At 49.5% G+C, this 25,965-nt stretch overlaps 1 protein-coding gene across 3 annotated transcripts in view; it reads right to left on the bottom strand.

Moving 5' to 3' along the window:
* Positions 1-1,119: 1,119 nt before the first annotated feature.
* RNF43 (ring finger protein 43) overlaps positions 1,120-25,965 on the bottom strand; it is a 53,834-nt gene continuing 28,988 nt past the window's right edge. For 2 of the 3 annotated variants that reach the window (XM_080984006.1, XM_080984007.1), the window contains exons 2-9: positions 24,156-24,278; positions 15,371-15,445; positions 12,680-12,811; positions 12,266-12,367; positions 10,460-10,615; positions 9,232-9,334; positions 4,568-6,019; positions 1,120-3,852 (exon numbers count right to left, since the gene is read on the bottom strand). In XM_080984006.1, the coding sequence (XP_080840132.1) occupies positions 3,809-3,852; positions 4,568-6,019; positions 9,232-9,334; positions 10,460-10,615; positions 12,266-12,367; positions 12,680-12,811; positions 15,371-15,445; positions 24,156-24,278 (2,187 nt within the window). In that variant the 3' untranslated portion in view covers positions 1,120-3,808. The remainder of the gene's footprint in view (positions 3,853-4,567; positions 6,020-9,231; positions 9,335-10,459; positions 10,616-12,265; positions 12,368-12,679; positions 12,812-15,370; positions 15,446-24,155; positions 24,279-25,965) is intronic. The other variant, XR_013980100.1, reaches the window with a different exon arrangement.

Genomic DNA, 25,965 nt, shown 5'->3' with positions numbered 1-25,965 from the left:
TAGGCTTGGGCTGGGCCTGGGTCGGGCCTGGGTCTGGCCACGTGTCCTTGCCCTCCCGGTGCTCTCCTACCTCTCCTTCTCAGCGGTGGCAATGGTGCAGCAAGGTCAGGGCTCCCCTCTTTTTTCTCCTTCCTCTTTCTCTTCCTTCTCCTTCTCCCTGCATCAGCTCCGGGGTTTTTACTGGCCCCGGAGCACCGCTGGGCAGTCAGCCAGGTGGCTGGGCGCTCTCGCTCCCGGTTTGATTTGGATCACAGGGGGGGGGGGTGTCAGCCAGTTGACATGCCAGGCATCCCTAGTTTCCCCTTGGCAGCAGCAGTCTCAGCAGCCCGGAGCCAGCCTGGTAGTGCAGTTGGCTCTGGCTGGCTTCAGGAGCTGCTCGCTGCCGTGGCGCCCACCATTTTGCCTCACCGGAAGTCCCCATATGATGTGTCTTGTGCCGTTGAACCAAGCACGCAACATTCATTCCCTACTAATAAATCTACACCACTTAAAATATAAATCCAGGGACATTAAATGAAATCTGGGGACATTCCAGGGAAGGATTTTGTCCGGGGATAGATTTGTAAATCCGGGGACTGTCCCTGGAAATGGGGACATCTGGTAACCATACCTTTATGGCCCAATGATGCAAACGGAGGTGCTCAGGAACACCACTGTGCAACCCTGTGCACCATGAGATTTAGCTGTGTGCTGTTTATAGAGTCATGTCTTCTGCCTCCCAGCATCCCCATTGTTGGCCTGAGGTGGACTCTGATTTAGATGATGCTCCACTTGAGGAGGAACCCTCAGCACCCACTTCTACAGAGCATGGTGCTTCTTCCATCATCCTTGGGGTCCCTACAACTCTTCCCAGCTAGGAGGGCCCATTGGGAGCTGGCCAAGGTCCTGATGGACAGCTTCATCCTGAATGAGGCTCTGTTATCTCTGACCACTTGCCTTCCGGGCCCCAAATCCCCAGCAGAACAGGATATTTAGCAGAGGTGGAGCTGTTTCAGGGTGCTGCTAACACAGGAATCCTTAGAAGGATTTCTTTTTTGTCCCCCCGCCCTCTTCACACAAGACCAAACCAATCCCAGATCCCTTTTTAGCCCTTTACCTCATGCATATTAGAAGCCAATGTACAGAGATTAAAAATAATTTATTTCTGAGGAATGAGGAAGAGGCATCTTCTTGAACATAGGCACCCAGTGACTTTATACAGGAAAAAAATAACAGCCACATGAAGAGCTTCACATGTGGATAAATATATTAGCAAAATAAATAGGTTTGAGCATATCCCCATATTCAAACAATCTCTATCTCTTAAACATAAATATATCGTTTTGCATACTTATGTACATAAACATTATTTCTTCCTTTTTTTGGTTTACAAAAGTACCCAAGTGCCTGCAATGTAGACTCAGGAAATGTAATTAAAAAGTACAAAAATAAATTCCTCGTTCACATTTCAAAGGGTCTGAGGTTTCCAGGAGGAAGGAGCAGACTGCCAGGAGCTGAAGGCATCTTGGGGGAAGGGTGCCAACATCCAACCCCTTCGTTGGTTGCCCATTTGTAGTAACTTTAACTTTGGCGCTATTGGACCTGGATTATATCCTGTAGTTTTATTCCCCCTTAATAACAGTGTGTGTTTTGATTTTGACTGAAACAGAACTGAAGTCAAAATAACACCCATGCTTTGCAACTCCTTCGAGAGAAGATTTCAAAACATCAGAAGGAGCTCTGCCGTTTTGTATTGCCACATTTTGGCTCGGAAGATATTTTCCAGTATCAGAGCAACCCTAACAGAATGGAAAGGAAAGATGTACTCATTTTAACTTCCCTCTTACACGTGAGATAAATTGTGCTCCATTCAACAGGTACTCCTAGCATGGCAAAAATGGAAGCCACCCCATAGAATGGGCTTTGCCAACCTGGCACCCTCTGTAGATGTTCTGGACCATGGCTCCCATCAGCCACAGCTGGAGGGCACCAGGTTGGCAACGGTTTTCAAATAACTTCACTATGAAGGCAGTGATTGATCCATAGACCACATGCCCTGTTGCTCTAGGGTGCTCCTTTGTTTTTGAAATGTTGATCAGGCCACCCTCTTCTTGTCTCCTAGCCAAGAAATTTCAGATGCCCTCTGCCAAAAGCAACTCGAGCCCTTATTCCACGAGATGATGCTTTTAAATGCATCTCAGGAATGAAGACTCCAGAGAATCCAGCAAGCAAAATTGCAGAATCACAGTCCACAGTGTTAGTAACTGTTAAACTGGTTTAATTCTGTGGTGTGGACATGCCCTGAGGTGTGACCACAGATATATTACCCTTCAGGTTTCATTTCTCAGTGACGAAAAACCCATGGCTGTGCCTCTTTTTGCCACACATGAGATTATTTATAACAATGTTGTCCACATTCCCAAACATTCTGCGTGAACACAGACAATCATTTATGAACTGGTAAAATACCACAGCATTTTTGTGCCACTGAGTAAGCAGGTTGTGTCGAGATGAAAGTCTTCCAGCCAAGCAGCTGTTTGCATGGGGATGTGTTACTGCTTGCTAAATACCAGCTTGTATTCCCTCGTAGCTGCAATAAGTCCTCATGCAAAAAATATAAACATGCAAACTTTTGCCCTAACTACCAAGTTCAACTCCTTATCTTCCTCAGTTAAAGCAGAATATACTCTGCAGTGGATTGGATTTTTCACCAGTGTGTGCTTGGACATCAAGAAATAAAAGCTCCTCCCTCTGGGAAATAGTATAAGAGGGAGCTTGCATAATATTTTGGTAGGAAGGCAAAATTAACATGATTTAAATCTTTGGTGTGGGACTACCCTGTGAAGAACTGAAATCTTGGGGCATCTGCAAAGTCAGCTAGGAAGCGTCCGGGTACCCGTGGCTCAAGCTCTGAGCGGTATATGGATCCAGCCTCCCTAAAGCTGACACTCAGTTAGTGCATCTGGTATTTGCAGCTCAAATAAGCTCTGAGCAGAGGCTGGCTCAGCCACAATGAGGCTGATGAGAGGCCCACATAATTCAAAAGTGTAATGCAGGTTTGAAATTCTCCTGTGCCACCATTGCACTTTCCAGAGTGTTGGCATGGCAGCTTGTGTGAGTTTCTCCCATGCATCTGATTTGGTGCAAAACTGAAAAGATGAAGAACATTCCCAAGTGGACAGGAGCAGGAGCTTAGCCAGGTTGGTGAGAGGGGATTATGTGCTTGATCCTTATAAATTACATTTGCTTTGAACCAAAACCTCATTGGGTGCCCCAACCCACACAGGATGGCAGAAAGAGGGACCAGGATGGGCTGATCTCTCTGCATGACCTCAAAACTGCACTGCATCATGCCTGATTTGTGTGGGGTGTGTATTTACCTGGGGTTTTCATTTTGGTATTCAGCAGTACACAGATTACCAAACTTGCAAAGAGCTGCAGAGTGGGGGGGGGGGGGACAGACACACCTTGTTTTTTCCTCCGCCCTTGAACTTCAGAAGGATTTGGCTCCTCCTGACACCAGGAACAAAAGGACCAAGTCTCCTCCTACCCCAGAAGATGGCAGCTTTTTTGAAAACAGGCAAGTGACCTTGGCAGCTTATGTTTGTCAAATGTTGCATACAGGTTAGGCAGGCAGGGAGTAAGCTGCATAACCATGATATTAACGGTGGGTGAAACAGGGGCTGCGTGGACAAGGAGCTTCTTATGACTGATAACCACACCGCGGGCAGGAAAGGCAAGTCAGAAAGTCCATTCTCTTCACTGAGTTTCTGCGCCGTTTTTTGAATTCTCTGCAGCTGCCTAACACAGCAAATAAGTTCACCTCATGTCAAACCGAATGTTCATAAACATCTGGGATATCGTCTTTAGACCCTGCAATTAGAAAATTAAGGTGAGCAACCAGACAAGAATGTGCCACGTTGTTTATCTTTGATGGATCGATTTTCATTGTTGTACTGTGATGCTATCATCTTCACTGAATTTGCTCAATTTGTATGCTAGATGGTGGTGATGGTGATTTTTTTTTTTAATTATTATTTCTTAGCCACCCTCCAGCATGAGGTCCCAGGGCAGATTTCAACAATATTAAGACAGTTAAAATGAGATTACAATAAAGATAAGAGTGCTTTTAATATATACTTCTCAGGTGTTCAAAGGCCAAGGTAAAGAGGTGCACCTTCAGCACCTGGCAGAAACTGCATAGTAAAGGTAGCAGACACACCTCTGTGGGAATTCCACAACTTAGGGGTTGCCCCAGAGAATGCCCTCTCTAGGGTCACCATACCTCCCTCCCCCAAAGCTTCTGAGAGTGGAGAAACTACTAAGAATGCCTCCTCTTATCACCCAATAAGCTATGCAGGGAAGAAATTTGAGGCCCTAAACCAGTTTTATGTTGGGTCAAGTTTACAACTGCTGATGGAAGACAAGATTACAGAGGACCCTAAAGGAGGGATAGCAAACCTGTGCCCCTCCAGACATTGCTGGACTCCAACTCCCATCATTCCTGACCGATGTCTGTGCTGGCTAGGGCTGATGGGAGTTGGAGTCCAACAGGTTCCCCAGCCCAGCCCTCAGACCTGAGACTTACCCTGAACCTCTTGCAGAATTTGGCGGCTGAGGTAAAAGCTGGCATCATTTCCCATGGTGTCCAGCCTCGGATATTCCCCAGGACACATGGCCTTGCATTCCAGCCTGTCCGCCTGCTCCTGAGGCTCCGTGGCCGAGTGTGACGAGGTTGCAGAATGATGCCCGGAGGGACCAGTTTCTAAGAGAGGCTGGACCTCTGCAGAGGAGGAGCAGCTTCCAGAAGCAGGACCAGGAGGGTGGGGAATGCTGCAGACAGGGGGCAGATTTGCGTCTTCGGGCAAAGAGGATGGGGAAGCCTTGAGGGGGCATTTCCATCTCCTTCTACTGGGATGGATTTGCAAACAGCGTTTCTGAGACGTCCATGGCCCAACGGCACCACTGTCTGCCGCTTTGAGGTTTGACCTGTCTGCTGTGGAAAACTCTGGCTGTCCTTGCGGCAAGCAAGTGGGCTGTCTGGCTGAAGAGGCCTCCAGGGAAGCAGACCCACCTTCTGGCGAAGGCATTTTCTCTGTCCGTTTTTGCGCCTGGGCGCCATGAGATCCTGTCTTGGCCCTTGGAGGTTTTGCCTTCCGCGAACCGGGTTCTTGGCCATTGGCACAGTCTGGGGGGCAGCGTCCATAATGGTGGTGCCTGTGGAGGTGGTGGTGGTAATGGACATGGCTACTGGCCACCGGCGGCCGGCCTGCTGCCACCGAGTCCACCGGCGGAGGCCGTGGGTCCCTCCACGACGGTGAGGGCACGGGGCAGCTTTCTGCGGCCGACTTCTCAGAGCCACAGAAGGCGAATGGGTCGTAATCGCTGCTCAGGGAGCTGCGGAAAGTGGAGCAGCTTCCGTGGATGGCCTGGAGGCTGACGTCCGTGCAGTTCAGCATGGAATCGCTGGAGGATCCATGGCAAGGACCTGAGCTGGAGTCACTTCCGGGTCCGTCAGGGAGGTAGCCACTGGGCTCCGTGAGGTAACTCTCCCCAGAGCCACTGCTGTGGTGGTGATGATGCCGCCCGTGGCGGATACCCCGGTGCGAAGGAATGGCACGGCTCGCTTTGGCCACGAGGGGCCCCCGGAGGCCTCGGCAGGAAGGCTGGTGCTGCAGCAGGCAGGTCCGGCGGGAGGGCAGGCCCGGCTCACAGCCCAGAGAGTCCTGGCGCTGAGGAACCAGCAGGCCTCGGGTGAGGGAGGGCTGGCGGCTACGCCAAGGAGGCTCAAAGCCCACCGGCCGATAGGGCAAGTAATGCATGGTCCCCAAATCCAGCTGGGAGAGCTCCGGGGAGTGGAAGAAAGGGTGTCCGTGGGGGAGCGTCGAAGAGCAGCTTCCAGGGGGCATTTGAGGGACCGTCCGCGGGAAGTGGTACAAGGCACGCCCAGGGTGTTGCCGGAAGAAGCGGGGCCTCTGCCCTGGTCCTGAGTTATGGGGGTCCTCGTGGGAATGCCTGGGCAAGGCGGAAGGATCCCGGTCTAGGGAGGGAGAGAAGGAAACCACTCCAATCAGCGATTCTAAGCGCCAACAAACCCTCTCCCTACAACTGGGTAATCCCATCAAGAAGTTCCTTCCCCCAGGAAAGAAGTGATACCAGGCAGACCTACACTGGCTCCCAGTACGTTTCCGAGCACAATTCAAAGTGTTGGTGCTGACCTTTAAAGCCCTAAACAGCCTCGGTCCAGTATATCTGAAGGAGCGTCTCCACCCCCATCGTTCTACCCGGACACTGAGGTCTAGCACCGAGGGCCTTCTGGCGGTTCCCTCACCGCGAGAAGCCAAGTTACAGGGAACCAGGCAGAGGGCCTTCTCGGTAGTGGCACCCTTTCTGTGGAACGCCCTCCCACCAGATGTCAAAAAGAAAAATAACTACCAAACTTTTAGAAAACATCTCAAGGCAGCCCTGTTTAGGGAAGCTTTTAATGTTTAATAGGCTATTGTATTTTAGTGTTTTGCTGGAAGCCGCCCAGAGTGGCTGGGAAAACCCAGCCAGATGGGCGGGGTATAAATAATAAATTATTATTATTATTATTATTATTATTATTATTATTATTATTCTCCATCTACTTCTCCCCAGGTGCCTGGCCATCAAGCCCTTATATACCCACAGGGAATGCCTCCGATATGCTGCAGCAGTTAGGCCATCCCATGGCCAGGCGGAAGGGGGAGGGCTGGGCAGGAATACAGGAAGTGTGCACTGTCTACCCAGTTCCCATATTGCTGTATGGCAGTCATGGGGAAAACTGCGATTCCCTGGATGTTGTTGGGCTCCAGCTCCCACCATCCCTGGTTGGGGTTCACAGGAGTGAATACATGTGAACACGACAACATCCAAAGGACTGCATGTTCCCCATCCCTGCTCTAATGGGATTTCTTCACAAGCAAGGGCTGGGGAGGTGTTTAGGGGTTTTCGTTGCCGGTGTGTGTGTGTTGTTGCTGTTCTCGATATCATTTTTTTGAATGTTTACTTTAGATCTTATGATTTCTGTGGAAATTGTTTAATTTGGTGGGGTACTTTTTGATGTTTGATTTATTGTTTGTGACTACTTTTGTTATGTTCGTAATTATGTGCTTTTTTATGGTGTAAGCCACTTTCAGCATGGTTTTAATCATGGAAATGGTTTTTATCGTAGAGCCTTGGAGACTAGGATTCAAATCCCTGCTTTGCCGTGAAGCTCAGCTTGGTGACCTTGGGGCCAGTCATTCTCTATCAGCTTAACCTACCCCACAGGGTTCTTGTGAGGATGAAGTGGGGAGCTTTGAGCTAACTGAAGGAAAAGTAGGCTCATACATGTAAAAATACATACACGTATATGTAAACTTCCTTCTCTGCCTCCATCCATATGAACCTACCCAGACCATGAGATCATCATCTGAGGCCTTTCTTCATGTGCCCCTTCCATGGGAGTTCTGGAGGATGCAACACAAGAATGGGGCCTTTTTGGTGGTGGTTCCCCGTTTATAAAATGCTGCCCAAGAGAGGCTCACCTGGCGCTATCATTACATATCTTCAGGCGTCAGGCAAAAACATTCCTTTTTAACCAGCCCTTTTACTTTTAACTATCTATGACCTTTTAGAGAGGGTGGGATGTAAGTATTTCCACCTCCCTGGTTTTAATGCATGTATGCTTTTTTGTAAGTTGTTTTGAGTTGCAGCAGCAAAAAAAATAACACATTTTAATAATAATAATAATAATAATAATAATAATAATAATAATAACAACAATAATATCTTCTGCATAGCTGTATTTGCTTCTGGGGCTGTTATCTTTAGATATGTCTGTGTGACTCTCATTTAAGGGAAGGGATGTGCTCTGTGCTCAGACCAAGAAGAATTTCCACCCACTCACTCACTTGGAATTTGAGGTTTTACCATGGCAAATTTTCTTGAAGTGATTCCATGGGAATCTGTAACCAAGGGAGGGGACATCACCGCTAGTTAACTCCTCCGCCCCCCATGATACATTCCAGTCCCCAGGATATACTGGGAACAGCTGATACACTTCACCCCGGCTGCATGGGAAGGTCAGTTTCTCCCCATGGAGACAGACCAGTGAAACATAGCCTTAAGAAGAAAAGCCATGTTATGGGCATAAACAAGCCTGACAAATCCAACACCCCATTTCCAGCCTAGGGACATAAGAAGAGCCTGCTGGATCAGGCCAATGGCCCATTTAGCCCAGCATCTTGTTCTCACAGTGGCCAACCAAATGCCTCTTCTGGGAAACCAGCAAGCAGGATTTGAGCACAAGAGCATTCTCCCTTAATGTGGTTTCCAGCAACTGATATTTACAAGCATTACTGTCTCCAGCCGTGGAGGCAGAACATAACCATCATGACTCGTAGCCACCAAAAGCCTTCTCCGCCAAATATTTGTCCAATCCCCTTTAAGGCCATCCAAGTCCCCCGCTTTCTTTTATCTGTCCTGAATGTTCTAACATTCAGCTTCATTGCATGTCCCCGAGTTCTGGTACGATGAGAGAGGGAGAAAAACTTTCCTCCACCTGCTTTCTCCATGTCATGCATAATTTTACAAAATTATATCAAGTCTCCGCTTACTTGCCTTTTCTCTAGATGGAAAAGTCCAAAATACTGCAACCTTTCCTCATAGGGGAATTGCTGCACCCCTTTGATCATTTTGGGGGCAATGTATGTGTCTCTGTGTGTCTATGGCTGAACCAATGGCTGAGACCTTGGCTCTGTGGCAGAATCAATGGCTGAGACCTTGGCTCTGTGGCTGAACCAATGGCTGAGACCTTGGCTCTGTGGCTGAACCAATGGCTGAGACCTTGGCTCTGTGGCTGAACCAATGGCTGAGACCTTGGCTCTGTGGCTGAACCAATGGCTGAGACCTTGGCTCTGTGGCTGAACCAATGGCTGAGACCTTGGCTCTGTGGCTGAACCAATGGCTGAGACATCTGCTGATACTGCTTTGAAAGGGCTCACTGGGCAAAACTAGAACCTCTATTTTCAGAGGCAGTATACCTCTGAATACCACTTGTTGGGGAGCATTAGTGGGCCAGTGTTGGCTCTTGCCTCCTGCTTTCCTTTTGGTCTTCCCAGACACCTCTGGTCAACTGCAGCATGCTGGGCTGCTTGGACCTTTGGCCTGATCAGGCAAGTGTCCTCCTGTACTCTTACGTCACCACTCTTACATCACAGAGGTTGCATATCCCCTGCCCCTTCTTACCAATGATGTTGAACATGCACAGTGGACACGTTTGGCGCTCGAGGAGCCAGCGGTCAACGCAGTGCCGGTGGAACTCATGGAAGCAGGTGATGATGCGGAGTTCCTGCAAAGAAAGGGAAGTCAGTGGGAGAGTGGGGAAATGCTGCCAGCTCAAGGGGAAATGCAGTACCAGTTGTTCTGGGCTGTACAACTGCCTGGTTTCCAGTGGCACATCTCACTGGCACACTTTCTGGAGAAGTGATAGCCTTGCCTGGGTAGTGATGATCAGAACCCTCACACAAGAACCTAGGAAGAGCCTCCCGGATCAGACCAATGGCCCGTCTAGTCTAGCATTCTGTTCTCACAGTAGCCAACCATGGGGAACCAGCAAGCTGAATTCCAGCACGACAGAACTCTCTCCCCTACCATGTCGCCAGCAATCTGTATTCTGAAGCATAACTGCTCCGGCCATAGAGGGTAGAGCATAGCCATCATGGCTGGTAGTCAGCGATAGCCCTCTCCTCCAAGAATTTGCCGAATCCCTTTTTAAAGCCACCTGAGTCGGGCGCCACCACTGCAAACTGCTTAAACTGGGTCTCCCCAAGGAGATGACTGGGACCTCATCTTCCCCGTGGAAAAGCTCATTTGCGAGAACCCACCAGGGCCATTGATCCCACAGAGTGCGGAAGGGTCGGTGATATATATATATATATATATATATATATATATATACACAAACATATCATTTTCAACAGTAATTAAACATACTTTTACATCTTATTCAAATTTTTGACTTCCATCAATCCTGTCTGAAAATTTTCCAATCTAATCTCTCAGAATGCATTTCTTATCTTCCCTATTACATTTCAAACTCATAACCAATCTCTCTATCTTTTTCTACTTTGTAATACTTCGTCTATTTCTCCTTACAAACTTATTGTAGTCCTACTAGCATAATTTGTTGATTACAGTTGCTCTTCAAATAATTCATATACTTCTTCCAATCTTCTGTAAACCTCTGGTCTCACAGGTTTCGAATCCTTCCTGTCATTTTATCTAATTCTACGTAGTCCATTAATTTCGTCTGCCATTCTTTCTTCGGAATTTCTTTTTGTTTCCATTTCTGGGCTAGCAATACTCTTGCCGCAATTGTTGCATATAAAAACAGTTTAACATCTTGCCTATTAATGTCCTGACCTATAATACCAAGTAAAAATGCTTCTGGTTTTTTAAAAAATGTATATTTTACCTGGCCCTCGGCGAACTCCTCCAGGCAGATGGCGCAGACGGGGGCCGAGCTGCAGGTGCTGACAGAGTCCCCCGTGGGGGCTTGCCGGCAGCGGGCTTGATACCTCCGCGTGGCCAGCTGGTTGATGGCTTGCAGGGTCTCTTCCTGCGCGTTAGTCTGCGGGGGCAAATCGGACAGTTGAGGGAGTGGAAATGGAAGGGAGCCAACATACGCAGGGAATCAGACTAGTCGGTCCTCAGGATTCCTTCCAACTCTACTATTTTATGACTCTACATGGTGGACAGGCGGGAAAGTGGCTCAGTTCTGGAGGTATTTGTTGAAATCCAAGTAATTGCAAGACAAACCACCAAGAACCTCCTTCCACCGAGGTTTTTAAACAGAGGTTGGATGGCTATCTGCCAGAGATTCTTGAGCTGGGATTCCTGCATTGCAGGAAGTGGGCTAAATGACCCGTCCAACCGAAAGGACCTATGATTCTACAAGAGCTGGCTCTGCACAATCTTGTTAGGGGAGATAACACCAACCTACTGCTCAAATCGCTAAGAAGTCACCTTTTACTAGGAGCCAACAACAATGACATACTGGAAGAATCTGGAGGATGCCCTCTCTGACAAGCTGGTGCCATGACATATGGCAGCAGGCTAGGAGATGGTGGTTCGTAACAGGGAAGGAGTAGCTGTTGCTGTCCAGATGTTGTTGGATGCTAATTCCCAGTGGCCAGCCTGGCTGGTCCTCAGCGGAGGATAATGGGAGTCCAGTGGCATCTCTAGGGCCCAATGGTTTGCCATCCCTGGTACAGTGGTACCTCGGGTTAAGTACTTAATTTGTTCCAGAGGTCCATTCTTAACCTGAAACTGTTCTTAACCTTAAGTGCCACTTTAGCTAATGGGGCCTCCTGCTGCCGTTGCACCGCCGGAGCACGATTTCTGTTCTCATCCTGAAGCAAAGTTCTTAACCTGAGGTACTATTTCTGGGTTAGCGGAGTCTGTAACCTGAAGCATATGTAACCTGAAGCGTATGTAACCCGAGGTACCACTGTACAGGCAGAATGACAACATCAGTTTCTGTCCTGTTCGCTGATGAGGTTTGCAGAAATATATGTGCATGTTCTTGTTTCGGGTCAAAGATACATACTCCTGGAGTCTTGCAACAGCAAGCTACATGACTCCAATATATACAAATAGCATCTATATTATACTAATAGGACCACTGCACATTTTAAGCACATGACACCCCAGCAGTCCTGGGAATTGTACTTGGTTTTTTTAAGGGTTGCTGCAAAACACCAACTCTGTGAAAGGCAAACTACATTTCCCAGGATTCTTTGGGGGAAGTCATGTGCTTTAAATGTGTGTTGAATATACAGCACACAGCTAGTGTGGATCTGCCCTAAATAATACAGAAGATTAACAACAGGAACATTTTGCAAACACAAAATCCCCTATTCATTGACTCTTGCCTTGTTGAAAATATGCTGATTGATTGACTGATTCCATTTCTTTACTGCCCTTCCTCCCATGGGAGCTCCGAGCAGGGAACAGTATTAAAATAAAACCTTTAAAAATGCATTTCTAAAATCAAAAATACAAAGCAATACCAGCTGCAGAAATTTCAGTAAACATTCATGTCTCAAAAGCCCGGACAAACAGATACCTATTTCAACAGCAGGCGGGCAGGTGGGTCTGGGACTCTACCAGTCACTGATCTGTGCAAGGCATGAAGGATATTGGCACAGATATATAGGGGCTCTTGAGAAGCGGTTTGGGGTGTCCAGAATAGGACTGGCATCTGTCCGAGGGCTCTTACCCGATCCCTGCTTGGCTGACAACGAGTACGGACAATGAAGATTAAAACGATCACCAGAACGGTGCTCATGACGGTGAGGAGTATCCAGACATCATAGTCGGGCTGTTGGAGAGAGAAGAGGTTAGATAAGCCCTACCTGGTTTAGCTCCAGGCTATCTGAAGGACTGTCTTCTCCCATACAAACAGGCCCAGGCTCTGGGATCTTCGGGGGACGCTCTTCTTTTGATCCTGCCACCCTCACAAGCCCACTTGGTGGGGAAGCGGGAGAGGGCCTTCTCGGTGGCTGCACCCAAGCTTTGGAACTCTCATGCACCTGGAGCCCACAAGAGGGCGCCACTTCTTGCAAGGCTGGTTTTGGCCCAGCACAGAGAGGGGTCGAGAGAGGCGCAGCAGTGGGGCTAAGTAAGAACTCACCCAGGCCGCCATCTCCTTCACCTCAATCTTCACGTGGGCTTCTCGGTTGTTGTTCACCACGCCCATCAGCAGCTCGGCGTCGTGGCCCCAAATCAAAACAACGGGGTGACTGAGCCCTCGTGGATTTCTCAGCTGTGGAGAGACAACCTTTTGAGGTGAGAGCTGCATGTCACCAGGTGCCACGGATCGATGTGTTGGGCGCTGGGGACCCCACTCCACACCCCAGCTGATAGGCTTGAGGAGAACGCCAGGAATCCCATCCAACCAACAGCCCAGGCAAGGCCTGGGTTTGAGATTCGAAGCTATGCTGTGGCCTTGCCCAACCCAGCAAAAAAATGCTTGCATGGGTAACCTAGGAGTTTTTTGTGAGGAGAACAGCGGCCATGGATGGCTCAATGTATTTTGATGCCTGAGGCCGAGAATTAAGAACATAAGAAGAGCCTGCGGGATCAGGCCAAGTGGGGTCCCATCTAGCCCAGCATCCTGTTCTCACAGCAGTGAACCAGACGCATCTTCTGGGAAACTAGCAAGCAGGATCCGAGCACAAGAGCCCTCTCTCCTCCTGCGGTTTCCAGCAACTGGCATTCAGAAGCATTGCTGCCTCAGACTACGGAGGCAGAGCAGAGCCATTATGGCTAGTAGCCACCAATAGTCCTCTCCTCTTCCATAAACTTGTCCAGTTTTTGAAAGCCATCCAAGTTGGTGGCCATCACTGCCTCCTGTGGCAGGGAGTTCCACAAGTTAACTAAGTGTTGAGTGAAGCAGTTAGGTTTCTCTGTGTGTGTGTGTGTGTGTGTGTGTGTGTCTCGAATTTTCCACGCAATCTGGATCTGGAGTGGAGATTCCCTGATGGTTACCTGAGGATATTTGAACCCCGGCACTTCTTGCAGAGCTGGAGATTGTGCTTCCCACACACCGCCAGGTTTCATTACAGGAAAACGCCAGGCCAAAACACCAGGCTGAAACGAGGCCGCTTGCCTCAGGTGGAAGAATTTGGGCACTGCCATGTGGGGGCAGCACAGAGTCAGTGGTTTCATTTACATTTTCCCTGCCTGGGGGGTGAGAAAGCTGGGGATAGGGACTTCTGTGCCTCGGGCGGTGAAATGTTTTGGGCAGGTCTGCCTACCATCTCCTCTGGATCCTCATTGCTCACACAAGCAGAAGTTTAAAAGGCTGAGCTTGGCAAACCAGTCATCCATCATCCAGGAGAAACACTCCCTCTCCTTAGGAACTGGGAGTCAGTGTGGTGTAGTGGTTAGTGTGTCAGACTAGGATCTTGGAGGCCAGGGTTCGAATTCCCACTTGGCCATGAAGCTTACTAGGTGACCTTGGGCCAGTCACTGCCTCTCAGCTTAACCTACCTCACAGGGTTCTTGTGGGCATTACATGAGGAGAACTCACGGAGGAAAAGGTGCGATATAAATGCAATAAATAAATAAATAAATAAATACACTGATAATAACTACAGCATGGCTTTCCCTAGCTTACGGGATCTACGACTTTCTGTTCAGGGGCTGTCATGCCATTCCTTCTCATATCTATTTGCATGTCTAGCAATCAACACACACACCGTCACGGGAAAGGACAAAGAATCTCAGGGCAAAGAGACCCAGAAGCAAAGGAGCTGAGAAGGTGAGTGGCCACCTGGACAGGCAGACTGCAGCGACACAACGGAGGAGCAATGCCTGAGCTAAGGAGGATACCAGGTCTGAAGGCAGGAACAAAAGAGCTTGTGTGAAGCCAACTGGTTTGAAAAGTTGGGGCTTCTTTTGCGTCAACGTTGGTAGCTCAGTTGGTTAGAGTGTGGTAGAGTGTGATGACGCCGAGGTTGGAGGTTCAATCCGCATATGGGAGAGCTGTGTATTCTTGCATTGCAGGGGCTTGGATCATGGGTAGGCAAACTAAGGGCCAGGGGCTGGATCCGGCACAACCGCCTTCTAAATCCGGCCTGCAGATGGTCTGGGAATCAGCATGTTTTTCCATGAGTAGAATGTGTCCTTTTATTTAAAATGCATCTCTGGGTTATTTGTGGGGCATAGGAATTCATTCATTCCCCCCCCCCCCCGAAATATAGTCCGGCCCCCCACAAGGTCTCAGGGACAGTGGACTGGCCCCCTGCTGAAAAATTTGCTAACCCTGGACTAGATGATCATCGGGGTCGCTTCCAGCTCTGAAATCCTATGGTTTAAGCACATGACACCCCACCAGTCCTGGGAATTGTACTTTTTTTTAGGGTTGCTGCAAAACACCAACTCTGTGAGAGGCAAACTACATTTCCCAGGATTCTTTGTGGGAAGCCATGTGCCTTTAACATGTGCTGAATATACAGGACGTAGCTAGTGTGGATCTGCCCTAAATATTACAGAAGATTAACAACAGGAACATTTTGCAAACACAAAATCCAAAATCCATTGACTTTTGCCTTGGTGAGCAGCAGTGAGGGAAGGTTCATCAGGGGGAACAGGGAGCTGCTCTTAAAGGATAGTCTGCTCTCATCTAGCCCTCACCCAGCCTCTCATCCTCCTCCTCCTTAGTCTTAGTGTTGCCCCTTGTAGATCTCAGCAGAGAGGAGGATGGGGACAACACTAGACTTAGTTGGCTCTGGCGCCGCCTGCTGTTGGCCTCCTGGCAAAATTGTAAAAAATGAGAGGGACAACTTAAAAAGAAAGAGGGAGACAGCTGACTCCTTACCTGGTCGACAGCACTTTGGTCATCCGTGATGTCAAAGAGGACGGCGCGAGCTCCTCTCTCTCCCGCCAGCTTGGCCTGTGCAAAGAGAGCAAAGAGGAATCAGGGAATCATAGAAGGGAAGAGTTGGAAGGGGCCCAAAGGGGCATCTAGTCCAACCCCCTGCAGTGCAGGACTCACAGGGAGGGCGCAGGTGGCCTGCTGAGCGGTTGTGGTCCCCTGGGCAACTGTATCAAGGCCTGAGCACAAGCAGCAGGGGGGGGGGCATTTCCAGCCCGAGGGCCACATTCCCTTCTTGGCAGCCTTATGGGGGCCGCATGCCAGGAATGGTTGGCGCCGGAGGCAAACGTGGGTGGAGCAGCGAATGTGAAGTTTACTTTTGTACAGCAGGTGTGTTTTTCCTCTCTCACACCCACCCACCCTCTGTGTCCTCCTTCCAAGCAAGCCAGAGTTGAAGGACACATCCCAGGCAGGCAAAAACGCTCAAGAAGGGTGTGGCCTGGAGAGATCCCTGAGGGCCGCATACAAAGTCCTGAAGGGCCTGACGTTTCCTCCCACCCACAATGCTCTTCTGGGCCAGCCCAAGACACTTTGTCCCCTGAGGCAGCTGCATTCCCAGCTGCACTCCACAAACAGAAGCCAGCCAGACTCCAAGTTGCCTCTTCCTTCAGTGCCGGCTGTGGGAGCCAGGAAGTCATGAAAACGGCTTGTAGCGCCACCTGGTGCCTCGCTGACCTCAGTGACCTGCATGTCCGTGCCTTGCAGTGTATTAAGTGCATAGCCTTATATGGAGTTATGTTCCCCCTCTGGGCAGTAATAACCCTATATGGTTGTGGGTGGGTTTAAGCCATGACTGGATGTAGGTAATGTGAGACATTGGCAAACGGCCATGCGAGAGGAGAGAACAAAGGATAATAAAAGTTACGGGAGAGAAGAGAAGTTCGAAAGGAGCTGCTCATACCATCCTGAAAATATTGCTGGCTCTCTGTGTCTTTATTTTATGCTAAACTGCGCCATTCGTGACGGCTGGCTCCGACAAGTGGTGCCCCGTGTGAGGCTGACTAAAAGAATACGTCTGAGGCTTTTAAAAGAAAACCGTGTGAGGTTTTTCGATCCACGCAACGGATATCATCGGCTCACCACGCCCGGCAAGGGTTTCAAGCGCTAATCATCTTCGGATCCCTGGTGAGTTCGATTCCTTTTTTATCTTGATTTTAGAAAAATGGGCAGCTCTTTGTCTACTCCCCAACAGAAATTTTTAAAAGACTTAAAATTTCTCCTCTCCTCCTACAAATTGGAAGTTCCGGAGGGTGATTTGATACAGCTCATTCTGGCCATCGAAGAGCATCCCCCCTGGTTTCCTGCAGATGGGACTTGGGAATTGAAACATTGGGACAAGATTGGGGCACATTTTCATGGGCACCCCAGCATTGGTATTCGGATTCTAAATGCATGGTGCAAGGTTCGTTACGCCATGGGCTCTTTATCACCAAAAAATATCTCCCTGGCTGCATTGCCAACACAACCTCCAGCTTCCTTAGTCCAGCCTGCTGTGTTAGCGTCTGTTCCAATACTTGCCTTGCCAGCAGCCCCAGACCCCAAACCTCCGGACTACAGTTCCTCACCAGAGGACCCAATCCTGCAAAAATACCGTGGTCTGGCTGGCAATGATCCTGCTCTTTCAGCGGCAGAACCAGCTACCCCTTTTCAACGTGCAGTCCTTGCCTGTTCCTTAATTCAGGATACTATGGCATTCCCTGTTATTGTGCCCCCTGCTGGTGCCCCGGCAGGCACCCAAGCCCAACACCAACCTTTTGACTTTAAGATCTTGAGAGAGCTGCAGCAGTCAGTAAAGACCAATGGACTCCAAGCCCCATATACGCAGGCGCTTTTAGAAGCCACATTAGCCCAGCTCTTGGTTCCAGAGGACATCAAGCTTTTGGCCCATACAGTGTTACCCCCATCAGCTGGTGTTTTGTTTGCCCACGAATGGGAAACTGCCTGCCGTGCTTATGCTCCAGCCTTGTTACAATATTGTAACAAGTCAGAGGAAATAATCCAAATGTTACCCTCGCAGACGTCATAGATGCCATGATGGGGCGTGGTCCCTTCGCTCAAGCTTCAGTGCAAGCCACACTGCTGCAAATCTTATTGAGGGACACTGCTCTTGCTGCTAAACAAGCAATGAGAAAAATCCCAGAACCCAGTATTCAATCAAGGTGGGGTTCAATCAGGCAAGAGGCAAGAGAATCATATTCTTCCTTTATGGACAGGCTGCTTACAGCAGTGAGTCGCCAAACTGAAAATCCTGAAGCCAAACAAATAATTATCAAACAATTGGCCTTTGAAAATGCCAATGAGGATTGTAAACTTGCATTGCGACCGATAATACACAATCCTGCCACAGACACAGCAGCCATGCTTCGCATTTGTCAGTCTGTAGGTACAGCCACCCACAAGGCTCATCTGCTGGCAGCAGCGCTAAATGAAAACCAGCCTGTACCCACCGATACAACTTGTTTCCAGTGTGGCAAACCAGGATCACCAATACCCCAGTGTGGGTAGAACAGTGGCCTCTACCAAAAGAAAAATCAGCAGCAGTGGCACAGGCTTGGTTCTGAACAGCTTATTTCTGAACAATTGACTTTTGGCCACATTGAACCATCTTCATCCCACTGGCTCCAGCAGACAGGGAACGGTTTGCTTTTACATTGCCAGTATATAACAATTCGCAGCCCACCCAGCGATATCAGTGGGTTGTCCTGCCTCAAGGCATGCGTAACTCCCCTACACTTTGTCAACATTTTGTGGGTGAAGCATTGAAACCTTTCCGCATGCGCCACCTAGAGGTGCTGCACACGAGCTGCATCTGGCAGTGTTTGCCTTCCTAACCATTTGCCTTGCCATCCTTTGCTGCACCGTTATACAAGGAAGAGAAGCAGACGACCCAGTCCAGTTGAAACCACCATATTTCACCTCATCGGCTGGCAAGCTGGAAGTTGGCTTCGACATTTATTGATTTTAGTGATCATTATAGTAGTTATTTGCATTATTTTGTGTTGCTGTATCCAATGTATTCCTTCCTTAATTTCTATATGTACTGCATGGTTCTCACAAGAGTCGCCTATCGCGCTCGATATAACCGTATTGGTACTGATATATATGACTCTGATATAAAATAAAGAAAGAGGGCATGGGGGAGCCAGGAAGTCATGAAAACGGCTTGTAGCGCCACCTGGTGCCTCGCTGACCTCGCTGCATGTCCGTGCCTTGCAGTGTATTAAGTGCATAGCCTTATATGGAGTTATGCTCCCCCTCTGGGCAGTAATAACCCTATATGGTTGTGGGTGGGTTTAAGCCATGACCGGATGTAGGTAATGTGAGACATTGGCAAACGGCCATGCGAGAGGAGAGAACAAAGGATAATAAAAGTTACGGGAGAGAAGAGAAGTTCGAAAGGAGCTGCTCATACCATCCTGAAAATATTGCTGGCTCTCTGTGTCTTTATTTTATGCTAAACTGCGCCATTCGTAACGGCTGGCTCCGACAGCCGGCAACAGGTCAGCATCCCCTGGCATGCCTGAGGGCTGCCGGCCGGCTGAAAGACGCCATCTTTGCTCAGAGTCCTTCAAGACCTGCCTCTCAGAATGCCTGCAGACTCTTGGAGCGGCGTATTGCCTAGGATTTATTTTCCGTTGGGGTCAAGATCTAATTTTGGAGATGTTGATTTTGCTGTTACGGATATTAATTTTTGGTCTTCTTATTTTAATATCTCATTTTGACTTATGTGGGGATGGTTTAATTTCGCCGCGTACATTTTGAAGTGCTTTTATTTATCGCCCGCGGCTACTTTTGTTATAATTTGGCAGTCATGGAAAGCTTTTCGTGTTGCAAGCCTCCTTGAGCATGGTTTTAACCATGGAGGGCTCTTGACTCCCTGCCCTGCTCATGATGGGCTTCCCAGATACTGTCCTTTCTTGGGAACAAGACACTGGGCTTTGGTGAAACCCAGCAAGTCGGTTCTTTGATTCTTCCAGGCTAATAAAGTCATTTGCTTTCTTTTACATATACATAATACAACTGCGGAATTGCTGGACGGGCTAGCGAACAAGCCTCCCCATGCTAGCTGGTTTTAAAATGTTCAACATATTCCCAACGATGCATTCCTCAAGGCACAGTTTATTATTCTTGTGGGGCTTTTGGGTAGAATGATAATAATCTACATTATTAGTAGGGTCATTTTTCCTTTATTCCCCTCTCTGACCCTGATTCTCTTATGACACTGGTTTTAAAATGTTCAAATAGGAAAGAGAGAGAGCCGTGGGGTCAAGGGTTGAACTTGACTCCCACCCCAGCTGTTACCACCCTGGGCAGAAAGCTGAACCCAGCAAACCTGGGTTGAGAGAGAGAAAGCCTTTGCCGTGATTTTCTCCTTGCAGGGGGTTGCGCTTGATGACCCTGGGGGAATCCCTTTGCACTCTACAATTTTCCGGTTCTCATTTGGCAGGAGAAAGGCAGGAAAGCCACCATTCTCTGTCTCTCTCTGTGCAATGCACAAAGCAGACCCCAAGAGGGAGAAAGCGGTGCCCGTTTCCCTGCCTCCTGGTGGGCCAGAGCTCTGCCACCCCTCGCTGAGGGCTAGCCAGGTGTGGCAACGACAACAGTGTTCCAAGGATGGCTGTTGATGCCAGCCAGCCGGCCAGCCGGCCCCCTCCCCTCCCCTCCCCTCCGCTCCCTGCCCTGCCCTGTCTGCAGGAACAAAGGGCTGCTCTGTGCTGCTCCTGCCTTTGGTGGAGCAAAGCGCCCTCACCCTGCAAACGCCTGGCACTCCCGGGCCTACCTCAAGTCCCCTTCCGCCCTCCCTGGCCAGCCAGCTCACCTGCCTCCCTCCCCCGCCTCCCATTGGCACTGGATCCCCGCCAGGCCCCAGAGAAACCACCCGCTTGGCTCCACATCAAAGCCGGGGATTGGGAAGCGTAGGCCAGCCTCGCCGCAGCCCGGGGCAGCCTGAGCTGTTCCGTCAGGGCCTCTCGCCAGCCCTGGTGCGGAGAGGGAGCCGGGGCGGGAGACCTGCCTTCAGACGGAGGCAGCAAACAAAACAGAGGCCTGCCGCAGATCCCCAACTCCGCCTCATGCCTCCTTCTCAGGGCCCACCAAAGGGAACCTCTGCACGTGCTCAGAGGCACTCGCGTGGCTTTTTTTGCTCACTCTAGGATCTCCGGGGCCAGAAAAGTCGGCTCTGGAGCAGAGCCGTGTCTCAAGGCATAGGGAGGCATGAGCGGAGGCAGGGCACACACGGCAGGTTATCGTTGTTCTTAATAGTGGTGCGGTGTAGTAGTTAGAGTGTCAGGCCACGATGCTGGAGGGAGCAGGGTTTGAATCCCCGCTCAGACGTGGCGCTCGCTAGGTGCCTCTCAGCCTAGCCAACCTCACAGGGTCGTTGTGCAGATTAAAATGAGGAAGAGGGAGAACAGTGCGCAGGCCGCCTTGAGCCCCTTGGAGTGTAAAAGGTGGGGTATAAATGCAATAATAAATACATTTAATGCATTTATAGCCCACTCGTCTCCCAAACTGGGATTTGAGGCGGCTGGCAAACTTCCGAGGCATCACTACGAAACATGAAGCAGTAGAATCGGTAGTTTAAAAGGCATGAAAACACACATTTAAATCCAGCATCAAAGTTACTTTGCCCTGATGGAAGTGCCCGGTGCTGATACTAGAGCTGATGCTCTCTGCACATGCTCAGGAGTACTGAAGGAGACCATGCTGCTGCAAGGCTCAGAGCTGTTCCTTTTTTGGGGGGGGGGATTAAGGGGACAGCGTTCCCAGGCCTTGACAACTGGTGGTTTGCACTGGGCCTTCTCTTCCGTGGAACGACACGTGGCAACTCCTCCTCTCCGCCGGGGAAATTTAATGCAAAGGGCAGCCTGTAATCTACATTCTTCTGCAGATGGAAAGGGGTGGGGGTTCGGAAGGAGGGTGAGGAGGAATTGAGCAGCCCAGATCTTGTTGCTAAGAAATGCTGGCAGAGAGAGAGGGCCTCTCCTGGGCTGTGCCAGACCCATCTGAGAGGGAGACAGAGAGAGAGGCTGGCGGGTGGCACTCCTGGCTTACGCCCTCCCTGCAATTAGACACACACCGCAGCTAACCCAACAGCTCCTCTCTCTTCCCAAACCCAGGGAACTCTGAAGCCGAGATGGGCCTCCCAATTTGTTTCCCAGAAACTTTTCTGCTGCCAGAGTTAGGAAACAGCCAGTGGTTAGGACCTGGGAGAGACCAGGGTTCAAATCCCATCATGTACCCAGCTGACGGCTCACTGCGTGTGATTTTGGGAGCTGGTCACTGCTTCTCACCCTGACCTACCTCAAAAGGTTGTTGTGAGGAGGTGTTAAAGGAAGAGGTGGGAGAACAATGTATTCCACTTTGAGCTCCAGAGAGAGAAAAAGGCGAGATCTGAATGCAATTTGAAAATGCAATGAATTGGGTTTTGCAGCCTGTCCAGGTGACTCTCCCAGGGTGTTGTGGAAAGAAATAGCAACCTAGAAGGGGGCCCATCCACTCCAGGCAATTTATTTATTTACTTGCTGCATATACATGGTTCTCCCCTTTCTCATTTAATACCCACAACAACAACCCTGTGAGGTAGGTTAGTTTGAGAAAAAGTGACTGGCCTCTTTCCCCCACGCCACCCGTCATTTTATAAGCTTCTGCCACGCCACTTCGTGCTCTCCTTTTCTCTAAACTAAAAAGTCCTGAATGCTGCAACCATTCCTCATCCCCTCATCTCCACTGGAACATTTTTGCTGGCCCTTTCCAGAACCTTTTCCAACCCTGCCATATCCTCTTTGAAGTGAGGCAGCCAAAACGATGCATAGTCCAGAAAGCTTTCTCTCAGCCAGTGGAGGGTCGGTGTGTGTGTGTGTGTGTGTGTGTGTGTGAGAGAGAGAGAGAGAGAGAGAGAGAGAGAGCCCTCTTCACCCTTTCTAAGCTCCACACAGTCTCACGCCCAGATCCTGGCATGGAAGTAGTTAACTGCTGCCTGGTTAGGAAGGAAGAGAGGAAGTCTGATTAGCAAAGTGCAGTGCCTGAACGATCTTAGCTCATGCCTCTGCCAGCTGCCTTTGATCTGGGCTTCCTTGGAGTGTGTGTGCAAGCAGGTACCTGCCAGAATAACTCCAGCTAGCTGGCTTGGCAGTTGCAGAGCCTGCCTCGAGCGAAGAGGTCGGAGGTCAGCAGCAGAGTTTCCCAGCTGGGAGATCAAAGGTGGAGGCGGCACTTTCGGGCTCCAGGGTTACCCTCGGAGAAAGAACCACACCACCCTCATGAAAAAACAACGGAAGGCTCAAGGTTGCCATGAAGCGACCCACACGACCGCGGCCCTTTTCTACCAGCAACTAAAAATCCCCCAAAGGGTGGATTAACACTTCTCCAAAACCTCCACTCCCCATCTCCACTCTTACATCCAAATTGCCTTCGCCCCAAACAGAGTCTTCATACAGCAACGCTTAAAGAATCACCGGCGGTGCAGGTAAATCTTTTGGCCAGCTTGCAACTGGCAAGACCTTCGAGCTGAGCTATCCTGCAGCTGCAGATTCGCGGATTCCGGCAGGTGAGGTCCTGCAGGCGTCCAAGAAACAAGCTTGCTGCTGAAAGCAGGTCTCCCACTTCTCAAGCTGCCGGGGGCACAACTGGTTGCCCACAGCTTCCCCTCCTGGCCACAGGATCGAACCTGTGCTCTGTTTAATAGGAGAGGAACTCTTACCCTTGCTTGTGCAGGCAGTGGGGGCCTGGGAAAGGGCTGTTGCAAAGTGTTGCAAAGCGCAGGGGAATAGGCCTTTCAGAGGAACTGCGCCGAATTGCATGAGGTTTGCTGGTGAGCACATTCCCTTTGATCCACTAAGCTCCGCGCTTGGGGCTTAGCAGGAGAAGAAAGAGGCAGCATTCCTGTAGAATATTACGCGGAGCCTTTTTGCAGGTGCAAAGTTCGTAAGAGATTGTTCCACGGAATACAAGAAGAGCCCGCTGGACTGAGCCAAAGGGGCCCATCTAGGCCGCCAAACCCGCAAGAAGGATCTGAGTGCAACAGCAACTCTCCTTTTCTGTAACTTCCAGCAACTGGCATTCAGAAGTATTATTCCCTCCAACCATGGAGGCAGAGCATAGCCATCGTAGCCATCAATAGCCTTATTGCCCTCCATGAATTTGTCCAGTCCTCATTGAAAGCCATGCCAGGTGGCAGCCATCACTGCCTCCAGTGGGAGGGAGTTCCTTGGGTTCATAGGAAGCCTGTTGGATCAGGCCAAGGGCCAATCTAGCCCAACATCCTGTTCTCACAGTGGTCCCCCAGGTACCCATGGGAAACTCGCAAACAGGAGCAGCAGCATCTCTCCCATCCTGCGATTTCCAGCAACTGGCAGTGAACTGGAAACGAAGGACCGATCAGGGACTCCATCAGGGATGTTGCTGCAAATTGCACTGCCTTTTCGCAGTGGAAATCCCAAGGACACAGAGCCTATGAAAAATTGGAGAGCTATTTTACCTTGCTTACAGGGAAGAAGGATATACCACAAAGGGCAGTGCTGGAGGGACCCTGGGCTTTTGCCCTCTTAACTAACCCAGAGCCATCTATGCATATAAATTTAGCAGATGGAAATGGAATGCAGATTGGAGCCGCTGCGCTCCTGATTGGCAATATAGGAGTGTGGGAAGCTGATCACAAAGTTTTGCAAAGTGGGAGGAAAGGAGATTGTCAGGTCTGCTCTGATTGCAACGACATGCACACACATACCTTGTTGGCCAAGGACAGGCAGGGGTGGGGATCTCGCTCAGGCCGTTCCAGTTTGACAATGGAGACAAATCCTGGGACCGTGTGCTCATCCTCGCTGGTGTTGCACAGAGACAGGGGGTGGAACTGTGGAGAGAGAAAGGAAGGAGGAATCACCATGGAGATGCGGCAGTGAAAACTGCATGCATTGCAGTATTAGGTGAAGCCACGAGGTATGCAGCAACACTTCAAAGGCAACTAAGTATACAATGTAACAGGCTTGACCTAGAGCTTTGTCAAAATGTCTACCATAGCTATATACCAGAGCCTTCTTGGCATGACTAGAATCCAACTCCCAGAAGCTCCAGCAGCTAGCATGGTGAAGCATATGGGGTGATGGGAGTTGTAGTACAACAACATCTGGAGGGCACTAGTTAGACTTGTTTTATTTGTTTCGTAAAATATACACTTGATTGGAAAAAAGCCCTCACTGTGGTTTACAAAAGAGATAAAACAATACAATTATCAACGGGAATAATTAATAACAAATTAAGATTTGCAAAAAGTTAAAATAATTATAGACAAAAAGCAGATTAAAACTTGCATCAACTTTCTAAACATCTGGGTAGGCTTGCCCTAACAAAAGTGTTTTTTAGCAGGCACCAAAAAGAGTACAATGAAAGCACCTGCCTGATATCAAGAGGCAGGGAGTTCCAAAGTATAAGTGCTGCCACACTAAAAGATGGATTTCTTGCAAAGGTATTATGTGGCACCAGCAGCAGTGCCAGTTCCGCAGACTGAAGCGGTCAACTGGGTGTATATGGGGTAAGACAATCTCACAGGCAAAATGGTCCCATGTTGTTATGCACTTTACATACCAAGAGTAAAACCTTGAACTTGACCCACTAGCAAATAGGCACCCAGGGCAGATCTCTGAGCAGAGGTGCTATATGCTGATAGGATCTCGGACTCTTCAGCAATTGCGCTGCAGCATTCTGCACTAACTGCAGCTTCCAGATCGCGCAAGGAAGGCCTCACATAGAGTGGATTGCACTAATCCAGTCTCTTGTGGCTCCCAGCAACTGGTATTCAGGAGCATTGCTGCCATTAGAGCCATCAATAGCCTCCATTAATTTGTCCAGTCCTCTTTTAAAGCCATCCAAGTGTGTGGCCATCACTGCCACCTGCAGGAGAGAGTTCCACTGCTCCATCGTTCCACTATGTGCTGGAAGCAATGACTGAGGACTCAAGGTCGCTCCAAAGATTAGTTACTTTAGCCCTGGAATGCCTAGCTAGCTGGTCACAGCAGGTCCTTGGAAGCTCCAGAGGTCCCTCCCTCACAGTGGGAGTCAGTAAACCTCAAGACTGTCCAAAATAACTCTGCTGGCCAGCTACAAGAGGATGCAGTGCAACTCACGAAATGAGCCATTTTCACATGGCAGGCACGGTTTATGTGTGCTAATCTGTGTTCGGTCAGCTTTGGAGCGCAACGTGAGCCATTTGCTTCATCGCCCAGAGCTCTCCATAATACCAAATTTGCCACTTGGGCTTTCACCACGCTGCAGAGGGTGCTCAGAGGCAATTTATCGACTGCCTGTTTCATCTCTCCATTCCATAGCGAAACCAGGACTCGATCCTCAGCTTTCTCCCAGGAACAGCTTGGTTTGATATGATAAGCTAGCCATCTTCAAATATTAAAATGGCTGTCCCACAGAAGATGGAGGCAGGCTGTTTCGCGCTGCTCCAGAGGGGAGGACCTGAACCAATGGGTTCAAATGACAAGAAGGGAGATTCTGACTAAACATCAGGAAGATCTTTCTGACGGTAGGAGCCG

This window comes from Podarcis pityusensis (assembly GCF_964106645.2).
Source record: "Podarcis pityusensis genome assembly, chromosome: 15".
NCBI lineage: Eukaryota > Metazoa > Chordata > Lepidosauria > Squamata > Lacertidae > Podarcis > Podarcis pityusensis.
This window is presented reverse-complemented; position numbering and strand designations above follow the sequence as displayed.